This window comes from Sceloporus occidentalis, unplaced genomic scaffold (genome assembly GCF_023333645.1).
Source record: "Sceloporus occidentalis isolate IW3139 unplaced genomic scaffold, rSceOcc1.0.p SCAF_5, whole genome shotgun sequence".
NCBI classification, from domain to species: domain Eukaryota; kingdom Metazoa; phylum Chordata; class Lepidosauria; order Squamata; family Phrynosomatidae; genus Sceloporus; species Sceloporus occidentalis.
Window position 1 is genome coordinate 83,809,645 of NW_028316985.1, and position 21,223 is coordinate 83,830,867.

At 41.6% G+C, this 21,223-nt stretch overlaps 2 protein-coding genes across 3 annotated transcripts in view; one reads left to right on the forward strand and one right to left on the reverse strand.

Moving 5' to 3' along the window:
* LOC149312413 (N-acyl-phosphatidylethanolamine-hydrolyzing phospholipase D-like) overlaps positions 1 to 5,563 on the forward strand; it is a 30,978-nt gene extending 25,415 nt beyond the window's left edge. Inside the window, exons 4-5 of the mRNA XM_089524590.1 lie at positions 186 to 300; positions 3,604 to 5,563. Coding sequence (XP_089380716.1) covers positions 186 to 300; positions 3,604 to 3,732 — 244 coding nt within the window. The 3' untranslated portion in view covers positions 3,733 to 5,563. The remainder of the gene's footprint in view (positions 1 to 185; positions 301 to 3,603) is intronic.
* Positions 3,023 to 17,541, reverse strand: LOC149312414 (armadillo repeat-containing protein 10-like). 2 transcript variants are annotated; one of them, XM_089524592.1, is made up of 7 exons: positions 17,112 to 17,541; positions 15,617 to 15,762; positions 13,642 to 13,776; positions 10,548 to 10,724; positions 9,321 to 9,392; positions 7,973 to 8,287; positions 3,023 to 3,503 (listed from the first exon to the last, which is right to left on the reverse strand). In XM_089524592.1, exons 1-6 carry the CDS (start codon positions 17,314 to 17,316, stop codon positions 8,030 to 8,032), a joined length of 993 nt encoding a protein of 330 aa, XP_089380718.1. In that variant the 5' UTR covers positions 17,317 to 17,541; the 3' UTR covers positions 3,023 to 3,503; positions 7,973 to 8,029. The 2 variants fall into 2 exon arrangements, with proteins under 2 accessions (XP_089380718.1, XP_089380717.1); XM_089524591.1 differs by having other exon boundaries at positions 3,024 to 3,503; positions 15,617 to 15,765; positions 17,112 to 17,540.
* Between the last annotated feature and the right edge of the window lie 3,682 nt (positions 17,542 to 21,223).

A 21,223-nucleotide genomic window follows, 5' to 3' on the forward strand; every position in this document is an offset into this window, starting at 1 on the left:
GTTGCTAAACTGTTCTTACTAACTTGTCAGAAGGAAAGTGGGCCAGTAATAGAAAAGCTTCTGTGAAAAAGAGACCATGAGAAGAGCAATAAGAAATAAACTTGCTGGTGTGTTGTGAAATTTCATAATATGATACTGAAATCTTCAGTGCAAAGAAAGCAAATGGTTTATTCCATTTTTGGTAGGTGGTTTATGAAGTACCAACATGTGGATCCTGAAGAAGCTGTAAGGATTCACATTGATGTACAAACGAAGAAATCTGTTGGAATTCACTGGGGGACCTTTGCTTTAGCAAACGAGGTAAGTGTCAACTAATCACTGATGGCAGTTGTGGACCTTCTGTTCAAACTGGTAGTGTTTTCCATAACTGCAATTTTTGATAGCAGAGGCATCTTTCTGTCCAAATTAAAATTGGAGGCACGTTTGCTTTACAGCCCTGTTTGCATATAATTTATAACAGGCTGAGAAACTGTGGTGAGCCATGGGTTGAATTTTCTTTCCCTGGAACTCCCAGGGGCCAAAACAAAAACACCCAAACCAAGACACAAAACTCAGAAGTGCACTTTTCTGTTTGAAAAAGGAGAGGGGGTATATTTCCTCATGTTAAATAGTATGAGGGTTTTGCAACATATTTAAAAGATGTATTGACACTGTTAGGTGGTTCCAAGAGAGGAAATTACCAATTTTTTGTCAGGAAAAAAAGAAGTCTGGGCAGTGGCCAAGAACCACACTGGGTTCACTGGGACCATGTAGAATCCCAGTGCCATACTTTGCCCACCTCTAGCAAACATGAATTTCTTAGCTACAGAGGAGTCTGTCTCTTGAATCTCTTATCTCTGCCTCTTCATTGCAAGTAAGCAATTCATATTCTCCTCTGAGGTCAGGACATTCTTCTGCATTGAGTAGCCAGGTCATATAATCACATCAAATGAAGATTGGCAATAGAATTACCTGTCTTCAGAAAGTTAATCATAGAATTTGAACACAGTTTATGGAGTACTTGACAAGGAGCTGCCACTAAATTATGTGAGCAGTTTTCAAGTCATTCCAAATGCTTAAAAGAAATGGTTAAAGATTTCAGTAGTGGGGGAGGATGTGACAATCTTACTGCTTAATGTAGCTATAAGTAATGATGGCAATATATTCCTTCTTGCATTGAAATTTGTGTGTTTTTATGTGCATTTTTCAAAAAGTACACATTTTAATATGTATTTTCCTTATTGACTAAAAGCAGTGAATCCCAAACTCTGGTCCTACAGGGGTTTTGGACTTCACCTCCCAGAAGCCTCAGTCATCTTGGTCAATGGTCTGAGATTCTGGGAAGTGAAGTCCAACATTCTTGGAAGGCTAGAGTTTGGGAACCACTGGATTAAAGCATCTGTGCACATTTTTTCTTCAGTAAGTTACAAATGGATGGATTTCTGAGTTTAGACGTCTTGTTGAGAAATGTAAAATTGAACAATTAGGTCCACTGTCTCATTTTGCCAGGCAGCAGGTTCTTTGCTGGACACAATTTCTCCTGACAAATCCACCTTTTCAAAAAAATTACCTAATTTTGCTGGTACTTTGCAAAGAGAGAAAATTCAAAAGGAACATGACCTGTATTGGCAATTCTTTAGGGTTACATGTTGAAATCACAACCTCAGTAATCTACTTTGACTGTTACACTTTTAGTTTTTGAATTACAACTGCTAGAATCGCACATATGAGAAGACTCTAGGACCTGCAGTAAAAATGTAGTTTTTTCAAGAAACAAAACAATTATTTCAATCTCAGTTAAGATTCTGCCTCACCTGTTCCATTGCTAGGAAATATGACTGCAATGTGCTTAAGATGTAATTGGCCAAAATGGCTAATGTAGGGTGCATTTTGGAAAGTTGTGGATAACTGAGCGCTAGCACAACAAATATTCATATATTTGCTCGGTCATTTGTGTCAGTTGCTAACAGATTTTATGAAATCACACAGGTCTACAGGAAGAGGTGTTCATAGGGGGGAAATCTTTTCCTTTGCACTAATAGGAAAAGTAGTGGAAAGAAGGAAGTTGTATTAATAGGAAAAGTGGTGGGAAGAAGGAGGTTGCACAACTCTGGGCTCACCAATTACTACCGATCAAAGGAGAAGTAATTTGCTGCCCATTTTGTGTACTGGCCACTAGTAAAGGGCCTAGTGACAAGGTGAAGCCATCTTAATACTGGAATGCTGCAAAAGCCTTTCGGATAGCAACTGAGTACTCACACAGAAGGCAAGAAACCAAACCAAGATTCAGTACAATTAACCCATGAGTGAAGCTGATATTGTCTTGATCACAATTACCCATGGTTAAAATAAATCATGGCTCAGTATTATGCATAAATACAGCCATTAAATCCATTGCTCAGATATTCCAGTATGGCCTACTGAAATTCTTAATCTCAGTCTAAGGTCATTTCTTATCTTGCTTCCTCAGATGCCAGTGATTGAACATGTGGATGATGTTCTCTGTCATTGCATTATTGAATCCATTACAGTAGGTCCTTGGTATCTGTTGAGACTTGGTATCAGGAACCTCTCCCTGCCCCCAAATGGATACCTGTGGATGCTCAAGTCCCATTAAATACCATGGTGTCCCTTATATAAAATGGCAAAATCAAAGTTTGCTCTATTGGGAATATTTTCAAGGTGTGAATTGTTTATTCCATGGATACTGAGGGCCAGTACCTTGAATACTGTTGACTTGAACTGTTTAGATTCTGGAAGAGGGTGAAGATGCTTGCACTTCATAATTTTTCATTTACTGGAAATGTTAACAGAATCCAGTGGAACCAGAAGGAAGGCACTCCCCCTCTTCCCCTAAATAGCCTTTTAAGCTTTGTGATATAGAATGGCTCTCAGAGAAGGGAAAGGAAAAATAGTCTTACCAACACATTTCAGCAGAGTGCTTATGTTTTAGGGAAGCTTTACCTTGAAGGAGAGTGTAAAAATATATTAAATAAAATATTTTAAATACAATAGACTGTATTACTGATTGATTCTGTGCATTAAAAATATACAACCCAGGGATAGCACATGAAAGAATCTTTTGATCACAAGAAACTTGCTAGCTGAAATGCATTCATAGAATGGCTATTTCAAGGATGTCAGGTTTTGTTTTTGGGTAATGATTTTTATTTTTTAGAATAGTATCTGGAGGACCAAATGTAGGCTGAAGGACTTAAACTGCTTGTTTCTGATCCAGTCAGTCAACCCTGGAAAGATTAGATGAATAACAGTCTCAATAATTGTCTATTTCTGATCCAGACAACCTTGTGAAGATTAGATAAGTAGCAGTCTCAACTACACATTCTCTGGTTTCAGTAGGCCTTGGTCACTTCTGTAATTTTTGGTACAGATTCTCACAGAAGCACATGACATATTCATCAAAAAGCCATGTTCAGGGCATGTGTGAAGTCTGCAGGAGACGATTTTCCAACTGGAAAAAACCTTTTAATTGGTTTAAATGAAGCCTGAATTTCAATCTAAACCTGTGAAATCAAAACATTCAGTTATTATGCATGTAAATCTGTTCTCCAACAATTTGGAATACAATTTATCCAATACTGACATCCCTTATTTTCTCCACAGTACTACCTAGATCCTCCAGCTAAACTGAAGGAAGCTCTTGATAGATATGGATTGAAAACTGAAGATTTCTTCGTGCTAAAACATGGAGAATCACGAGACATTAATATAAATGATGATGGATTTGAATAAAAACACAAAAAATCTAATTTCTTATTGACCTCCATCTCAGGATTGATGGACTTGGGAGTGATACCTTTTTGTAAAATTTTAAACAGGATTTTTAAGATTTCCAATTTTTTTGTTTAGTTATCTAATGGTCCCCCTAAACCCCAGCATACCAGCCTTATAAAATGATAGGTTTTTAACAAATGAATAGAATAACACTGGATGGTATTAACTTAGTGCAGATGGTTATATTGCCTGTGCATTAAAAATTTAGTTTTTTAAACAAATTACAGAAATACCACTAGAAGTCACCTTTAGGAGTTACCTATTTAGACCACTATCTTGCAGACAGAATAGCACATTGTAGTGCTAATCCCTTTCCCAGTCTAAAAGGGCGGTTTCCAGTTTCAGTTATGGGAGAGTTACTGTGAGAACAGTAACTACAAGTCATGCATGTACATGCAGACGTGGTACATACTGACATGGACCCTGTAGGCTCCTGACAGAAAAAGTGATTTGTATATATAGATTGGCTTCTGCATGTATTTGACTCCAGGACAGCTGTAGCAGACGAACATATATCTCACAAAAACAGGCTGGGCTGCATGGGGAGATACGTGGCTGTGGACTTTGACATATGCACATTAGTCCTCTCCTCATTGGCTGTGCTTAAGAAACGACCCATTGTCTGCTGGGTGCAGCTGGAAGTCACAACACTCCACACTCTTTCACTAATCATTTGATCAGCAGGAGCATACACACATCCATAATGTGAGGACATTAGTAAACAGGACTTCACACTTACTTCCTCTAAATATGATGCTACCTAGGTGTTCACAGCATACGGTAGTATTACTGTCATGTAGGAATTAATAGCACTTCATTGCAAGTAAGTAACAGAAATCTGAATATTTTTGATAACTGATTAGGATTATAACTTTCATTTATGATCCATTATCCCATAAAGCAGGTACACAATTTAATCCTGTTGCATGTTTACAGATGAAGCCCACATTAATCATTTTATGTTTTAAGTGTGCTTAGGACTACATATTTAACCGTGGCCATCCAACAAACAATAGGTTGCCATGGTTTTAACTCTATTTTGTATTAGACAGTAATCTAAAAGCATTTCAATATCAAATAGCCCCAAATAAGGCAATGACACTACCTGATACAAATTTTGAGTAGTCACATTGCAGTAAATATGGTTTGGAACACTGCAGCCTTAGTATGAACAGTCTTTGAACCATTATCTCCCTTGAGTAGATTATTCACCCAGAGGGTGTGTTCTGTGCCTTCATAGATGTTGAAATATAGGATTTTTGAGATGGAGTCTTCCAACACAATTGTTGCTAAAAGCACATTTTAAACAGAATATCGATTTTACTGAATGCGTGTACATTTTCATTTGCAAACATAAGAGCCAATTTCTGAAATAATCTAAAATAAAATGTGCCTTTTAAAAGAGTTTAACTACTAAAAATGCCTATTTATTTTACTGCTGGCCAGAATATCTGTACCTTGCATTGTGCTGTCACTGTGAAATTTATCTTTATCATGGGCCTGAATACTTCTTTTGTTTGAAAATCTCATTGGCAAGTAGTTTGCACAAGTAAAATAATCAGTTCGTTGTTCTCTGAAATATTTATTCAACTTATTTTGTTTTTGCTCTCTCCCTGCACCGACTGAGATCTTACAAAAATTGTTTTAGTGGAATGATTTGAAAATGTGTACAGATTGCTTATAGAATGAAAGCATGATATGATTATGAATTTGTTCAGCATTGTAGACCATGGCCAATTGTATCTGTGTTGCTATACTAATGTACAGAATAAAGGATTCTTTGTTCAAATATTTTGTTACGGGTCGTTTTGTTACACAATCTTGAACAGTTGTATACGTTGGGATTACTAAACTAAAATTTCTTCTAAGAAATGACTTCCAACTGCACGAATACATTTTAAGCACGCGCGCGCACACACACACCCAATAATTTCAAATGCTTGTTTGTGGCTTCCAGTACTTGTTTTTTTAAGTAAAAAAGACTGTTTCACTGAGATGGTAATTTTGCCTTGCCATTATAGAAATGTCTCCACCAAGAATTCTTATACAGTTGGCAATTGGTATCCTCATGCATGCTCTGCCATCAGGGACAAGGGAATGTGAGCATCCGTGGTGTGTGTGTGTCAGAACGAATCCCCCATGGATACCGAGGGCCAACTGTATCAGTGCAAAAGCTCTTTTATATTTTAGTCTAAGCATGACAATGCCCAGTTTTCTGTTCCCACAAATTATTGTATGTGCTACCTTTACTTCAACCATATAAATCTTGAATTACCAATCAGACAGAATTCTGACATACTGCACATACTCGTGTACAAGTCAACCTCATGTAGAAATCGAGAGAGGGTTTCGGGGTCAAAATCATGGATTTTGGTATGACCTGTGGATAGGTTGAGGGTAAAATGTAGGGGCATGTAACAAAAGGATATAAAAGGGGGAACCACCACCTCCTTCTCCTTCTCCGGTCCTCTCCCAACCACCTAACACCACTTCCCTGGTGCTGGAGGAGAAGGTTTTAACATCAGGTTGGGAAGGGAAAGAAGTGAGAGTTAAATGGGGTGTTTGATGGGGAGAGGAGGCTTTAAGATTGGATTGGGAAGGGAGGAAAGTGGAGTTAAGGGGGTGTTTGGTGGGGAGAGAAGGCTTTAACATTGGCTTGGGAAGTGAAGAAAGTGAAGTTAAGGAGAATGTTGTTTTGTGGGGAGAGAAGTTTTAAAATCTGATTGAGGAGGAAATCATCTCTTTCACACACACATAGCATCCCTGCCTTGGCAGCTCTTTTAGAGATCACTGCCAGGTATGGAGAGTGGCATGGGATGGAATTTCTACCAGGACCTTTGTAAGCAGTATTACCACATTGACCCGTATATAAGTCAACCCAGGATTTTAGGACTGAAATTTTTCAACTTATAGTCGAATGTATACTGTAATTGCAACATCAAGTATGGATTTGGGTACACTGGAATTTTATGGAACCTTACTTTAAAGGTTCTCATATCAATGTATTTCATATCAGATACAGGTTGGTAGGACAGTTAATATTGAACTCCAACCCACACCTTGTATGTAAAAGATCTTCCTCATATACATCAGTGGAGGAAGTACCTCCAAACATACATGGAGCTTCCTGCTGTATTGCATCCAAAGTGGAAGTGCATTGTTGTGCTGGTTTGGAATAGGGTCAAAATAGTCTTAAATTCCAGTTGTCTGAACACTTACATACTTACTGAAGTTCTATATATATATTTAAATGATTTACATTAGAATGTGAAGGCATTCTGGCACTTGTACAGAAAAACTACTTACACATTCTTAAAAGTTAAATTCTGTCTAGTAATATAGAAGAATAACCCTCCCTAGCAACCAAGTTGACTGAATTGAGGTGGATGTACTTTGGACGTAAGAGATTAGAGAAGGCAATAATGCTTTATAAGGCAGAAGGCAATATTAAAAGGGGAAGACCATATTACAGGCTAATAGACTGAGTATATAAGATCTCAACAGGGCAATTGGTGATCAAGGATCTTGGAGGTCAAGTTGAAGTCAACTGAAGGGCAATTAACAACAAAGTGTAGTGGACAACTTGTAGACATCAATATACTTTTGGCATCAAAATCCCATAATCCCTGACAACTGGTTTGTACTGGGTGGGGTTGATAGTAGTCCAACATCATCTGGATGGCTGCAGGTTGCACATTCTGAAATTCCATATGTATTTCAGTTTGCACATGCTGATGCATTGGTGGTTTTGTAAGGACCACTGTTCCTTACATTATAAGAAGTAAGGGAGGCATATAAACTTGTCCCTCCATGTTCACTAGGGTTAGGGGCACAAGACCCCCGTGAATATGGAAAAACCGCAAATAACAAAGACAACATGTTTTTACCTGAGAGGACACCTCTCTAGGGATCTCTAGGTCTTCCAGGGCAACTCTGTGGTCAACGTCTGACAGACACTGACCATAGAACTGCACTGCAGGAGCTACAAAGGCCTAGTAGAGCATTCTCTCTAGGAATCTCTAGGTCTTTCAGTGCAACTTTTAGTTAAACTTGACCACAGAGTTGCACTGGAGAACCTAGTGCAGAACATATGAATCAAATCCGTGAATAATCAAAGCCGCAAATATGGAGGGATGCGTGTGTGTGTATATGAGTGTGTGTGTGTGTGTATATCTCCTGCAGTACTTAAAGTACTTACCTTTCATAAAGAATTTCCAGAATTTGAAGAGAGGCTTTAAGAGTTTAACTTGCAATGTCAGCACTGTTGCATTATTAGTTCTGCAGCATGTTCTCTGACTTCAGTATCATAATGATGTAATAAAGATGCCAGTTTTTGAGCACAAAGTGTAGAATTCCCCCACAGAACAGTAAAAACTGAATCTTCATTGTACTCAGAGTGAACAGTACTTCTGTCTTTTTTCATATGCTTTGTCAAGTTTGTGATGAACACCAGGACCCGGAGCAAAACATCTTTGTTTGTACATCTATCACACAGGGATAATAGAAAAGGTGCCTAGAAAATTAGAATGCAAAGAAATGACTGTTCATGATCATGAAAGGATTGTTTAAGTAGTGTTTTCAGTCACACTGTGCATAGATTATTTTTAATCGAGAAGTTTAATGGTATTTTCATATAAAAGTGGACTTCACTCCATGATTGCCATTTATTTATGTTGCAATAAATTGATTAGTCTTAAATGTGCCACAATGCTAGTTTTCCCATTGCTATTTAAATATAACAGCGGACTAATATGGCTATCTCTATAAGGACACATCAACACTTGCAATTTAGCATCTGCTGCAATGCAAACTGGGTAACAAGTACACTTCTATAGTGGAAGTTATATACTATATGCAGCTCTTGTTTGTTGTTGTGTGCCATTTCTGACTTATGGCAACCCTAAGGTGAACCTATCATGGGGTTTTCATAGAATGATTTGTTCAGAGGAAGGTTGCCATTGCCTTCCTCTGAGGCTGAGAGAATGTGACTTGTCCAAGATCACCCAGTGGGTTTCATGGCCAAGCAGGAAATTGAACCCTTGCCTCCACAGCCGTAGTCCAACACTCAAACTGCCATGCCACCATAGCTCTACACATGTAGTATTTGCTGATAAATGTTTCCCTTTAATGATAGTATTTTCAATGGGGCAAGTCCTACTATTATCATTAATATATTTTTAAAAACCTTAAATCGCCTCTCTACTGTTAAAGGTGTACAGAAAAAACATTCAGTATCTATATGTAAAGTTTTATGCAAAGTTGGCATTATAATCATTGTCAAACCATAAAGTTATTTGTCTAGAGACTTATTAGGAAAAAATGAGTACAGGTGGAGTGCCTTGCATTTATCACATCTCTTTCCTGGCCTCTAATTATTTTCAGCTAATCCTTCAACAGCCTTATGCCAACCTTCACATTTGAGAACCCTATATTTTAGGCAATCTTCAACTAGTATGTTGAACTAATCCTACAACATTAGTTTTTAAAATATGAAGGTTATTGTAAGAAAATACATGAGGAAGGCCTGTGTGAAAAGCAAGTTTTACCTGAGCATTCAGGAGTTGTTCTGTCATTTCTGGGTTTGCTGATAAATTCACAAGCAGTTTTAGAACCTGAACCTGTAACACAGGGATTTTTTTATTGTACAAAATTAAACCCTGACTTTCAGTAAAATGAAATATAAAAAGTTGGTTAGATCTAGAGCTGCATGAAGTGGGAGTTGCACTCCAATGACATCTTGAGGGCTGCATAAGTCCCATTCCTGGTGTAGAGGGAGCTGTTACTATATGGAAAGAGTTTTCCCAAGTTAAATGGAAGAAGCCCTTCTATTCACATAATAGTAGGTCTGAAGCCAACTAAATTACAACACTACTACCTTTTAAATACCAACTGAGTCCCAAAAATCCAAAATGCTTGGGAACAAAATTTGGATTTTTATGGATTTTGGAATACCTGTGTTTGCACATACGTAGGTAATGAGATATTTTGGAGATAGCACCCAAGTCTAAACAGAAAATTTATTTATATTACACGTACACCTCATACACATAGCCTGAAGGTAGTTTTATACAACGTTTTAATAATTCTAAACATTCACACCATTTCCCAGAAATGCACAGACCAACTTTGTATTCTTAGGGAGGTTCCTTACAGTGTTTACTTGGATGAGACAATAAGTGCCACCTTGTGGCATTGATATGCTACTGCTCTGAACTAAAAAAGAAATATTGGATGGGATGGACCTGATTTGAACTAATTTGTCATGAATGACTGACAAGTAGTTACTTTCATGCGCTGGTTAGACCGCATGTTTAATTAGGGCTCAGGTGTTCTCTGAGTAGCCTGGTAGCTGTGGAGCTTGGCAGGCAAAATGCTCATATTCTTTCTCATCATTGTAGAATTTACACCATAGCAATATAAGAATATCAATAGGAAAAACCACAGCATTTTCAGCCCTCAAGTGTAATACTATTGATGCAATACTATTGATACTATTGACCAAAACCATCTGAGGAAGTAGACTGAAGTCTACGAAAGCTCATGTTGCTAACTTCTTTCTTTCAGTTAGTCTCACAGGTGCTACAAGAGCTCTCTGCATACTGATCCTACAGACTAACACAGCTATATCTTTGAATTCTGCCACTATTGATGCTATTTGTGCACATATATATTTTCAAAGTAATTTAGACATATACAAAGAAGTACGTCATACAGGAAAGTAAAAACTTGGAAATGTTCCTTCTAATTTACAACAGAACAATATAATACAGTACCTGTGTTCTTTCATTTCCTCCTGAAAGCAAATGGAGAAAGTCTGGTATGGAGCTAGTCATCATGTAGTGATAGTTATTGGTAACAGACATGTTGGTTAAAAGTCGAAGGCCAGCTAGCTGCAGTTCAGAGTTCAAGGGAGCTAAATAGGTTTCCCCACAGACCTTGGCAATATATATCTTGGGGAAGAGAAAACAAAACACATAATAATTTTCAACAATGAACAAGATGGTAATGTGAAGTTGAGACTACCTCCTGCCCAGCCAAAGGGGGCAATGTGTTATTCACCTTGCCATCACATACTCTTATACAGCTCAAGATGCGAAAGAGGATGCTGCTTACATTACATAACAATGCTATTTGGAAAGAGGTGGGTCTGCCAGCCAACTTCCCATATCCTGCCCATCAGCCCTCCACATTTCCTGTCAATTTAAAAAGCTGCTAAGAAACACTGCCTAGGTTGCATGGGGGAAGAATAATCCCAATGGGAGAGATAAGAATTTTTCCCAGGCTAGATTTCAGAAATATAAAAGGCAAAGCAAGAGAAAGAAGGCATGGTCAGAACAAATAAAACCAATTACTTATCTACTTCTACTTAGCAACCTAATATCTAATACAGTTTTCATTATGGTCAGGAAATGACAGCACATGGGGAAAATATTCAGCATCTTACATTATCTGTTTGGGTGGGCAATGGATCACAGCTAAGGGCCTAACATCCAGTGATCTGGGCTATCACACACACAAGCAAAAGCTAAAGAAGATTGCAATCAGTGGCAGACTTTACATGGGGAATATGAAAATGACAAGGATACAGAGAGCTGTAAGGATTTAAAGAAGTCTTTGTACTATGTGAAAAGGAGTGTTTCATAATATGGGTTGTAGTTATTCTAGGATTCTGAAAGCTATAGGTACTTTGTGTGCAAGTCTGCATCAAAGTTAATTTTGTTCAAATCCTTATGTTCAACAAAAAATAACAGGGAAATAAACATAGGCAGTTGCAAAATTAGATACAGCATTGATTTTAACATGAGATATACTGAATGCTTCTATATAAAATAATTTAGCAAACTTATTTTTCAGTTTAAGAGTCTTTCAGGCCTGTTACAGACAGCCCAAATAAAGCTGCTTCGAGTCACAGTGGAGGTATGGTGTTTCAATGATGCATGCGTCCTAAGAGTCCAGAAGTCGCACCAAAGCCACGCTCCATCCCTAAGGACTGGAGTGTGGCTTTGGTGTGGCTTCTGGACTCTTAGGATGCATGCATCATTGAAACACCATACCTCCACTGTGACTCGAAGCAGCTTTATTTTGGCTGTCTGTAACAGGCCTCAGATAACATATTTTAAATGTACAGTCAGTTCTTCTCCTTCCAATAAACATTTTGCATGTCCTTAATATACCCGAGAGCAACAGGGGCTAGACTAACCTCCACAACGAGGAGGTCATATTCCATCGTCGCCCCGGGCCTCTGGAATACGCTGCCCATAGAGCTCCGCTCGGCCACCTCCCTGGCCCAGTTTAAGAAGGAGCTAAAAACCTTCTTATTTCAATCTGCATTCCCCGAATGAAGTTCCAGCTGGTCCCCCCCCCCCCCCCCCCGACGACAATGGTGATCGGCTGATGGTGTTTTAATTTTGTTTTTAATATGAATGTATTGTATTTTTATGGTGTTTTTGTATTGTTATTGTGCTGTTCACCGCCCTGATCGATGGAAGGGCGGTATCCAAATAAAATTTTTATTATTTATTAACAACACTGCCTACATCTACATGCCCTATCATGCCACCAGAAGCTCTTTTTAGTACTGATTTGCTGAATGCCAGTGAGAATAAATATGCCACTGAATCTACTTGCATCACTACTGTACAGTGTTTAGAAAAGTATCAGAACTCCGACCTAAACCTAACTGCTAGTCTCTACCCAAAAAAGACTCACCAAATCAACTACTGATTGGTATTCCTTATATACACTCATAAATCCAACCCTTGTTGGGACTATCAATTTGATTTAAACCTTAAGGCAGGTAGGCAGAGAAGCTAGGCATGCTTAACTTGGTGAATGGAAGACTGAGAGTTGCCATGATTGCACTTTTTAAACACTTCATAGGCTATCACAGAGAGGAGGCAGCAGGCCTGTTCTCTGCTTCTCCAGAGGACACACCCAGGTCTAATGGTTGTAAGTTACAGGAGAGTAAATGTCTTTACAATGGTAAGTAAAAGTATTAGCTCATTACTTACATTAAGGGTGCACCTACACTGGCTACTTAATCCAGGGCCAGTCTGGAGGGTTATGCCATGGACGGACCACAATGGTGACTAGATGTACTGGACCAAATCTGTTGCGATGCCGCATTGTGGTGCACACAGGCTGGCATGGCCAACATTGCATTAGCCCTACTGACCCATCCCCTCTTTTTGGAGCCACCAACACTACTTCCTTGTGGGTAGGAGTTTCATATAAAACCTGCCCAGCACAATGCCACTTTTGCTGAGAACAGAAATGGCTGCACAGACGTGTAATCGACAAGGAGTCCAGATGCCCCATTCCCGTCTTCAGCAGAAACAGCAGTATACTGGGCATGCTTTACATGGAACACCTGCCTATGAGGAAACGGGCAGTGGCAGCTACAAAAACAGGCCATCCTTTTTCCATGCATTGCTCAGCACAGGGAAGGGGGAATGTCATGGCTGTTGGTGTCTGGTCAACTGGATTGGACCAAATTGGACACAGTCCAGTTGTTCCCATGGCAAAAGAACCTGAGGTCACTTCAAGGTTTCCTGGAAGCACTGGGATTTTCCCTGACTTTGCTTAGTTGGGAGCAAAGTCAGGTCAAGGACAGAAAAACATGGATCCTTCCTCGAACTAGCAGTCAAGACTGTCAGGACTGGCTTCAGGGTGAGTACATTATTTTTCACTGATGTATTCAAGCCTTAAGGGCAAGGTAAGAATCAAAATGAAATCAACAGAAAAAATTCAATTGATTTGAGTTAAAAGCACTATACTGTATATACTTGCATGAAAAGTACTATATATACTTTATTACCCATTAAGCAAACATTTTATTGGTTACACCATTTCTTATTTCGATCTTACCTTTATCACTTCTTGATTTTTAATATTCATACTCAAGTTATTAAGAGCATTCAGTGCTTTCTCTTTAACGCTATCGAGAGGAACTGAAAGCATTTTTCCAACAACCGAGAGGCCATCTAAATTTCGAATGATATCCTACAGATTACATATATAGAGAAAAAGCCATTTGTAATTATCTTAATTTCTAGAGACAATCCAAGTTCCACTTAACTGGAATGTGAATGCTACCTGAACTAACAAAGCACATAATTAACAAATCATAATTAGCTTCCTTCTAATCTATGAAAAAATAAAATCTGTTTGTAATATCTACCATATATACTTGACTATAAATCTAGAAATTTATGCCCAAAATTTGACCCCATGAATTTGGGTCAATTTATACATGGGTCAATGTGGGGACAGCTGGACTGGAGAGAAGGAGGAAGGGCAGGCTCTCGTCCAACCAGGCAGTTTAATGCTTGACCTATCCCTAAGTTTTATGCTTGACCTATTCATGAGTCATGAATCCATAATTTTGACCCCCAAACCTGACCTTGATTTATACGAGAGGTTGACTTATATTCAAGTATATATAGCACTTTACAGAAAGGTAAAATACAAACTTTACAGAAAGGTAAAATACAAACTTTACAGAAAGGTAAAATACAAACGTAAGCATTTGAAATCCACCAGGCATATAGATGGTAACAGACAAGATACTGTAGTGTATTTGAGCCAAATGTTGCTTCTAAAGGGATATGCACCAATTTCTAGTTCCACAAAAGAAATTCCTCTCCCTCCTCCTGCTTTTTCAAGCCATTCCTGAAGATCACAGGACCTTCTGGCTCAAAGAAATGCAGCTGGGGGAAAAAGGAAATTAGCAACATGTTGCACATGGAGGTACTTTCTGCTCATGGATGAGGGTTATTTGATTTTAGCTAATGATGTGAGATATTATTTTCCTTCCCTTCACTAATTACTAGTAAGTACTCCTCAATTTCTTTCATTCAGGCACAATAAGACAGGATGTCAATTCCACCTCACGCGTCCTATTAAAGATATAGCTGGAATTCAGTATTGCAACTATGGAAGGGTATTGATGCATAACAGATCTGTATTCATGAATGTTACAAAGGCTGCATCTAACTGCAGAATTAATACAGTTTGACACTGCTTTAACTGCCTGTGGCTCATAGCTATGGAATTCTTTGTAGTTTTGTGAGATATTTAGCCTTCTCTGCCAGAGCTCTGGTGCCAAAACAAAACATGATAGTTAAAGCGGTAACAAACTGCATTAATTCTGCAGTGCAGCAACAGCTCCAGTCACAATCGTGGCACTATTGTCACAACCAAGTGTCCTCCCCAAAACTACTTTACTAGGCAGTTGCTGGATCAGGCAAGGAGGTCTGTGCAACTGGTGAGCGGACAGCAAGAGAACAAAATTTCTAGCCTCTTCTGCCAGCCAGTGCATTTAGGGCAATCTTTTGCCACAAGTCCTCATTGCAGCCTTGCTGGCTGGTGGGGCAGGGATGAAAACTTCATGCTCCTGTATCTCAATTGGCAGCTGAACTGACCTGTCTAATCCAGCAGCTGCCTGGCAAAGTACATGGGAGGAGTCGGACTAGTAATGCATACGTAGCTAAGTGGGTAATGTAGCATTCTGGCCATAATACTAAGATGAGGCAAGCTGCCACAGATCTGTCTAGGATTTTTTTCACTTCTATCACTAATGTTGCATAAGTTGTGTAGAGATTATTCCCCCCACAGAATAATATTTGGTTAAGAGGTATGGCTACGCTTTTTGGCCCCGTCCCCAGAAGTCCCACCTATTGCACCCGGAGACACCCCAAGTGGGGATGCCACTGACCAGAAGATGTACTATCTACCATCTGATCAAATGTTCCTATCTCAAACAATAAATTACAATGTTTTACTTTTTATCGTTTCTTTTCTTTGTGCGCTGCTTAATACTAATATAAAAAGTATGACTTACTTGATTTACAGAAAACGCAGCGCTGTTGCTCAGCGTAATCAGGACTTGCTCCTGAATGGCAGGATCCTCTGTAGACTCAAGTAAATGAATTAGATTCCGTATGTCATCTGCTCCAAAATCATGAGTTGAGTTCAAAAGGTCTGTGCCTGCTAATTACAGAAATATACACATGTATATATACTTTATGTTAACCATTTTTTCTACAGCACTGATTTAGTTCAGAGGGGATAGAAAAGGAGAAACATGTGTGATGGCCTTCTTGAACCCACAGTAATCTATAGCAGTGCTACTCAAAGTGGTCATCTTGGGTTGGTCCAATCTGTGAGCCATCAGCTGCCAGTCTGTAGACTTTCCAGGAAGGAAAGAAACAACTGTAGACAATGGTCACAAATATACAGCCTCTGGCACACCAGGAAACAAGGGATGTTTCCACACATCGGCCATCACACATTAAGCACTGGTTTGCAGGATATGGAAGGAAAGCATGACTGGAATCATGAACAAAAGGTTAATAAATGTACAGTTGAAACACTACATTAAGAGAAAGCGCAGGTGGTTGAGTAGCTAAAAAGAAATCTGACCCACCCTCAAATAAGGCAATGGTTTGGAAAAATGGGATGGGAGTTGTTTGCAATTCCTGGGGAGGGAATGGGCCATTGGAGCACCTGGCAGCTAAAGCAGAGTGTGTATGTGTCCTCTGGCTCTCCAGATATTGCTGGACTGCAATCTCCATCAATACAGTCAACAGTGAGGGATGACAGGTATTGCAATCCTCCAACCATCATTTGGAGAGCTCTGAGTAATTGGATGACTGAAGAAAAGGACGCTTATAAAGGCTGGTCCATGACTAGGATGCCCTCCTCTTGTGTGTTTCATACACACACATACATACTCTCTCTCTCTGTGTGTGTATATATATATCTGTGTGTGTGTGTGTGTGTGTGTGGGTATATATATATATATATATATATATATATGTAGCCTTGTATTTTAATGTGTGTGTGTGTCTGAGAGAGAGAACAGCGTTTCTGTGAGCTTGTTTTATACACACACACAAACTGTTTATTTATATACATTTAAAACTATATATAATTTGCCATTCATTTCCATGAGAGAGAAAATAATGTTTCTGTGAGGTTGTTTTATAAACACACATATATCTCTATATCTACTCTGTGTGTGTGTGTGTATATATATATATATATATATATAGCCATTCATTTCCAAGAGGGAAAAAACAATGTTTTTGTGAAGTTGTTTCACACACACACACACACATTTCTATATATAGTCTGTGTGTGTGTGTGTGTGTACATATATATATATAATCTCTCTCTCTCTCTCTCTCTCTCTCTCTCTCTCTCTATATATATATATATATATATAAACTAGCCATGCATTTTAAAGAGAGGAAAAAACCCACAATGTTCCTGTGGGTTGTTGTTGTTGTTGCTGCTGCTGTGTCCCTCCTCCCTCTGTCTGTCTCCATGTTTACCTTTCTGGGGAGCCTTCTGCAAAGGGACCATGGCTGCCACTTGTGGCAACAAAGCGCTTTCCGCGGAGGTCGGGGCTGGGTCCCTTCCCTTGGGCCTCTCCCTCGGCCTCCCCCTGGAGCTCAGCCGGTAGAGGAAGTAGCCCAGGCCTGCCCCGACCACTAGGCCCACCAGCCCCGTCCTCACCGCCGAGTCCCTCAGCATCATGGCGGAGGGGAAGGCAGCGAGGAAGAAAGAAGGGAGGGAGGGAGGCCTTCCATTCAAGAAGGCGGCGGCGATCGGGAGCACCGAGGTCTGAAAGGGCTGCCCTCCGAGGCGGATGGCTAGAGCGTCTCCGTGGCGACGATCTAGGAATTCATCTCAGAGGTCCAACCGCAGAGTCGCATATGGCTAGAACGTCTCCATGGCGACGTTCTAGGAGTTCGTCTCAGAGGTCCAACCACGGAGTCGCATAAGGCTAGAGCGTCTCCGTGGCGACGATCTAGGAGTTCATCTCAGAGGTCCAACCACAGAGTCACATAAGGCTAGAGCGTCTCCGTGGCGACGATCTAGGAATTCGTCTCAGAGGTCCAACCACAGAGTCACATAAGGCTAGAGCGTCTCCGTGGCGACGATCTAGGAATTCGTCTCGGAGGTCCAACCACAGAGTCGCATATGGCTAGAGCGTCTCCGTGGCGACGATCTAGGAGTTCATCTCAGAGGTCCAACCACAGAGTCACATAAGGCTAGAGCGTCTCCGTGGCGACGATCTAGGAATTCGTCTCGGAGGTCCAACCACAGAGTCGCATAAGGCTAGAGCGTCTCCGTGGCGACGATCTAGGAGTTCGTCTCGGAGGTCCAACCACAGAGTCGCATAGGGATAGAGCGTCTCCGTGTCAGAAGTCCAACCACAGAGTCGCATAAGGCTAGAGCGTCTCCGTGGCGACAATCTAGGAGTTCATCTCAGAGGTCCAACCACAGAGTCACATAAGGCTAGAGCGTCTCCGTGGCGACGATCTAGGAATTCGTCTCGGAGGTCCAACCACAGAGTCGCATAAGGCTAGAGCGTCTCCGTGGCGACGATCTAGGAGTTCGTCTCGGAGGTCCAACCATAGAGTCGGGTAAGGCTAGAGCGTCTCCGTGGCGACGATCTAGGAATTCGTCTCGGAGGTCCAACCACAGAGTCGCATAAGGCTAGAGCGTCTCCGTGGCGACGATCTAGGAGTTCGTCTCGGAGGTCCAACCATAGAGTCGCATAAGGCTAGAGCGTCTCCGTGTCAGAAGTCCAACCACAGAGTCGCATAAGGCTAGAGCGTCTCCGTGGCGACGATCTAGGAGTTCGTCTCAGAGGTCCAACCACAGAGTCGCATAAGGCTAGAGCGTCTCCGTGGCGACGATCTAGGAGTTCGTCTCGGAGGTCCAACCATAGAGTCGCATAAGGCTAGAGCGTCTCCGAGTCAGAAGTCCAACCACAGAGTCGCATAAGGCTAGAGCGTCTCCGTGGCGACGATCTAGGAATTCGTCTCAGAGGTCCAACCACAGAGTCGCATAAGGCTAGAGCGTCTCCGTGGCGACGTTCTAGGAGTTCATCTCGGAGGTCCAACCACAGAGTCGCAGATGGCTAAAGCGTCTCCGTGGCGACGATCTAGGAATTCGTCTCAGAGGTCCAACCACAGAGTCGCATAAGGCTAGAGCGTCTCCGTGGCGACGATCTAGGAGTTCGTCTCGGAGGTCCAACCATAGAGTCGCATAAGGCTAGAGCGTCTCCGAGTCAGAAGTCCAACCACAGAGTCGCATAAGGCTAGAGCGTCTCCGTGGCGACGATCTAGGAATTCGTCTCAGAGGTCCAACCACAGAGTCGCATAAGGCTAGAGCGTCTCCGTGGCGACGTTCTAGGAGTTCATCTCGGAGGTCCAACCACAGAGTCGCAGATGGCTAAAGCGTCTCCGTGGCGACGATCTAGGAATTCGTCTCAGAGGTCCAACCACAGAGTCGCATAGGGCTAGAGCGTCTCCATGGCGACGATCTAGGAGTTCGTCTCGGAGGTCCAACCACAGAGTCGCCTAGGGCTAGAGCGTCTCCGTGGCGACGATCTAGGAATTCGTCTCAGAGGTCCAACCGCAGAGTCGCATATGGCTAGAACGTCTCCATGGCGACGTTCTAGGAGTTCGTCTCAGAGGTCCAACCACGGAGTCGCATAAGGCTAGAGCGTCATGTGACGTTCTAGGAAACGACACTTAGAGGGCCTATCAGACAGCCAATCAGAGCGCAGGAAGGGACAGGTGAAGGGAATGGAGTCCAACCCCTCCCAGTTATACATACATATAGATAATTTTGTTGGTGACTTGGATGTTAGTGTTAGGGGTCTCCGGAGAGCCAGGAAGGAGATCACAACTCGCAAATGGGGTCTCCATCGCGAAGGTCCAATCGAAGGGCCTCAGACTCTTGTTTCCCAACGCCAGAGAGGCTTCTGGGAATTGTGGTTCGCCAGCACCGCGGCGGGCCAGTCTTCGGGGAGACCGAAAACTCCTACTCCCACAAGCCTCTGCGGCCTTCCAAGAGAGGAGGGGCTCAGGTCGACAGCGGGACCAAGCCTGACTGGCAGGGAGAGCGGCCAATCAGGAGACTGAGCTGCGTGACCGGCGTCCGCCTCAGCCAATGAGAGGCCGGGTTTGGGCGAAAGTGGGCGGGACTCAGCAAAGGCAGGCGGAGGAAAGAGGAAACCCTGAAGGGAACGAGTCTTGAAATGGCGTCGGCAGGAAAAGAGGTGTAACTCGCTTTGGCAGCGCTTTGCCTGGCTCCTTCCACTATGGAGGTCTGGAGCCATTTAGGAAGAGAGGCAGTGTGGATTAGTGGTTTCAGTGCATGACTACGATGGCTCTGGAGAGCAGGGCTTGGCTCCCAGCGCAACCATATAAACCCACCACTGTGTGCCCTTGGGCAAGAAGTCACATCTCCTTCTTTGGAGTCTCTTGAACCGAGGCTGGATGGCCATCTGTTGGGGCTGCTTCGATTGAGAGTTCCTGCATGGCAGAATGGGGTTGGACTTTGTGGGCCCCGTGCTCTCTTCCAACTCTATGATTCTCCCTAGCAATCTCTAGGTCTTCCAGTGGGATTCAGATGTTGCTTAGCAGTGGCCCACAAACTTTAAGAGATTTTGGACTTCAGTTCCCAGAAGCCTCAGCCATATTGGACAATAGTCTGGGATTCTGGGAGCTGAAGTCCGAAATCCCAGTTTGGGGACGAGTGTGCTAGAGGACCTAGAGATTCCCAGAGAGAACATTCTCCAGGCATTTGTAGGTCCTTCAGTGCAATTCTGTGGCCCAGGTCTGCCAGATGATGATTGCAGAGTTGCACTGGAAGACCTAGAAATCCCTAGAGAAGTGTTCTCTCAGGTTAAAAGATTGTGGGGGGTTTATGTGTGGTTTTCCCACTTCCTTGAGGGTCCTGCACCCCTCACCTCAGAGAATGTGGAGGGATCACTGCATTTCTAAGAAGTAAGGGGAAATAGGATTTGACTCTGGCACACCTGCAGATATGTGTACAGTGAGGCATCAGGCCACGCCATTTCCATATACACCCCACAGGTCTATTCCACTGGCACAAGAAGTCCATGAATGAAGGTCTCTGTCCCACTATCTGTACCATTATCATTACATTGTATTCATTGTATTTTGACGTTGTTAGCCACCTCGATCTTAATGGAGAGGTGGGATATAAATGATCATGATGATGATTATTATCATTAAATCAATAAAGATTATTTTTTAAAAATTATCATTACATTGTATTTATTGTATTTTTGATGTTATGCGAAAGCATAAACAGGAGGAAGGGAGAGAAGATAGATAGATATAGAATCTTATATAATAATAACAATTTAAAGGTATATCTCTAGATAGATAGAGATATACATTTAAATTATTATTATTATTATATAATATTCTATATCTATCTATCTTCTCTTCCTCCCTCCCTCCTGTTTATGCTTTCGCTGCCTGGCATTTTGCAAGCAAGTCCTCCTTTGGCCTTTGCAAACTGACTGACCAGGCCAGGGCCTGGCCTGAGTGAGGTCAGTTGTGGAGGCCTGGTTGCTAGGCAACCAGAGAGTGACCACTACAAGTGGCGGGAAACA

What these genes read in the sequence shown, in the direction of transcription:
- LOC149312414 (XM_089524591.1), bottom strand. Translation starts at nt 17,316, where the DNA reads ATGATGCTGAGGGACTCGGCGGTGAGGACGGGGCTGGTGGGCCTAGTG. An exon ending in AAAATCAAGAAGTGATAAAG is followed by an intron (nt 10,725 to 13,641) that starts GTAAGATCGAAA and finishes CTCTTCCCCAAG; the next exon opens with ATATATATTGCCAAGGTCTG. An exon ending in AACAACTCCTGAATGCTCAG is followed by an intron (nt 8,288 to 9,320) that starts GTAAAACTTGCT and finishes CTAATTTTCTAG; the next exon opens with GCACCTTTTCTATTATCCCT.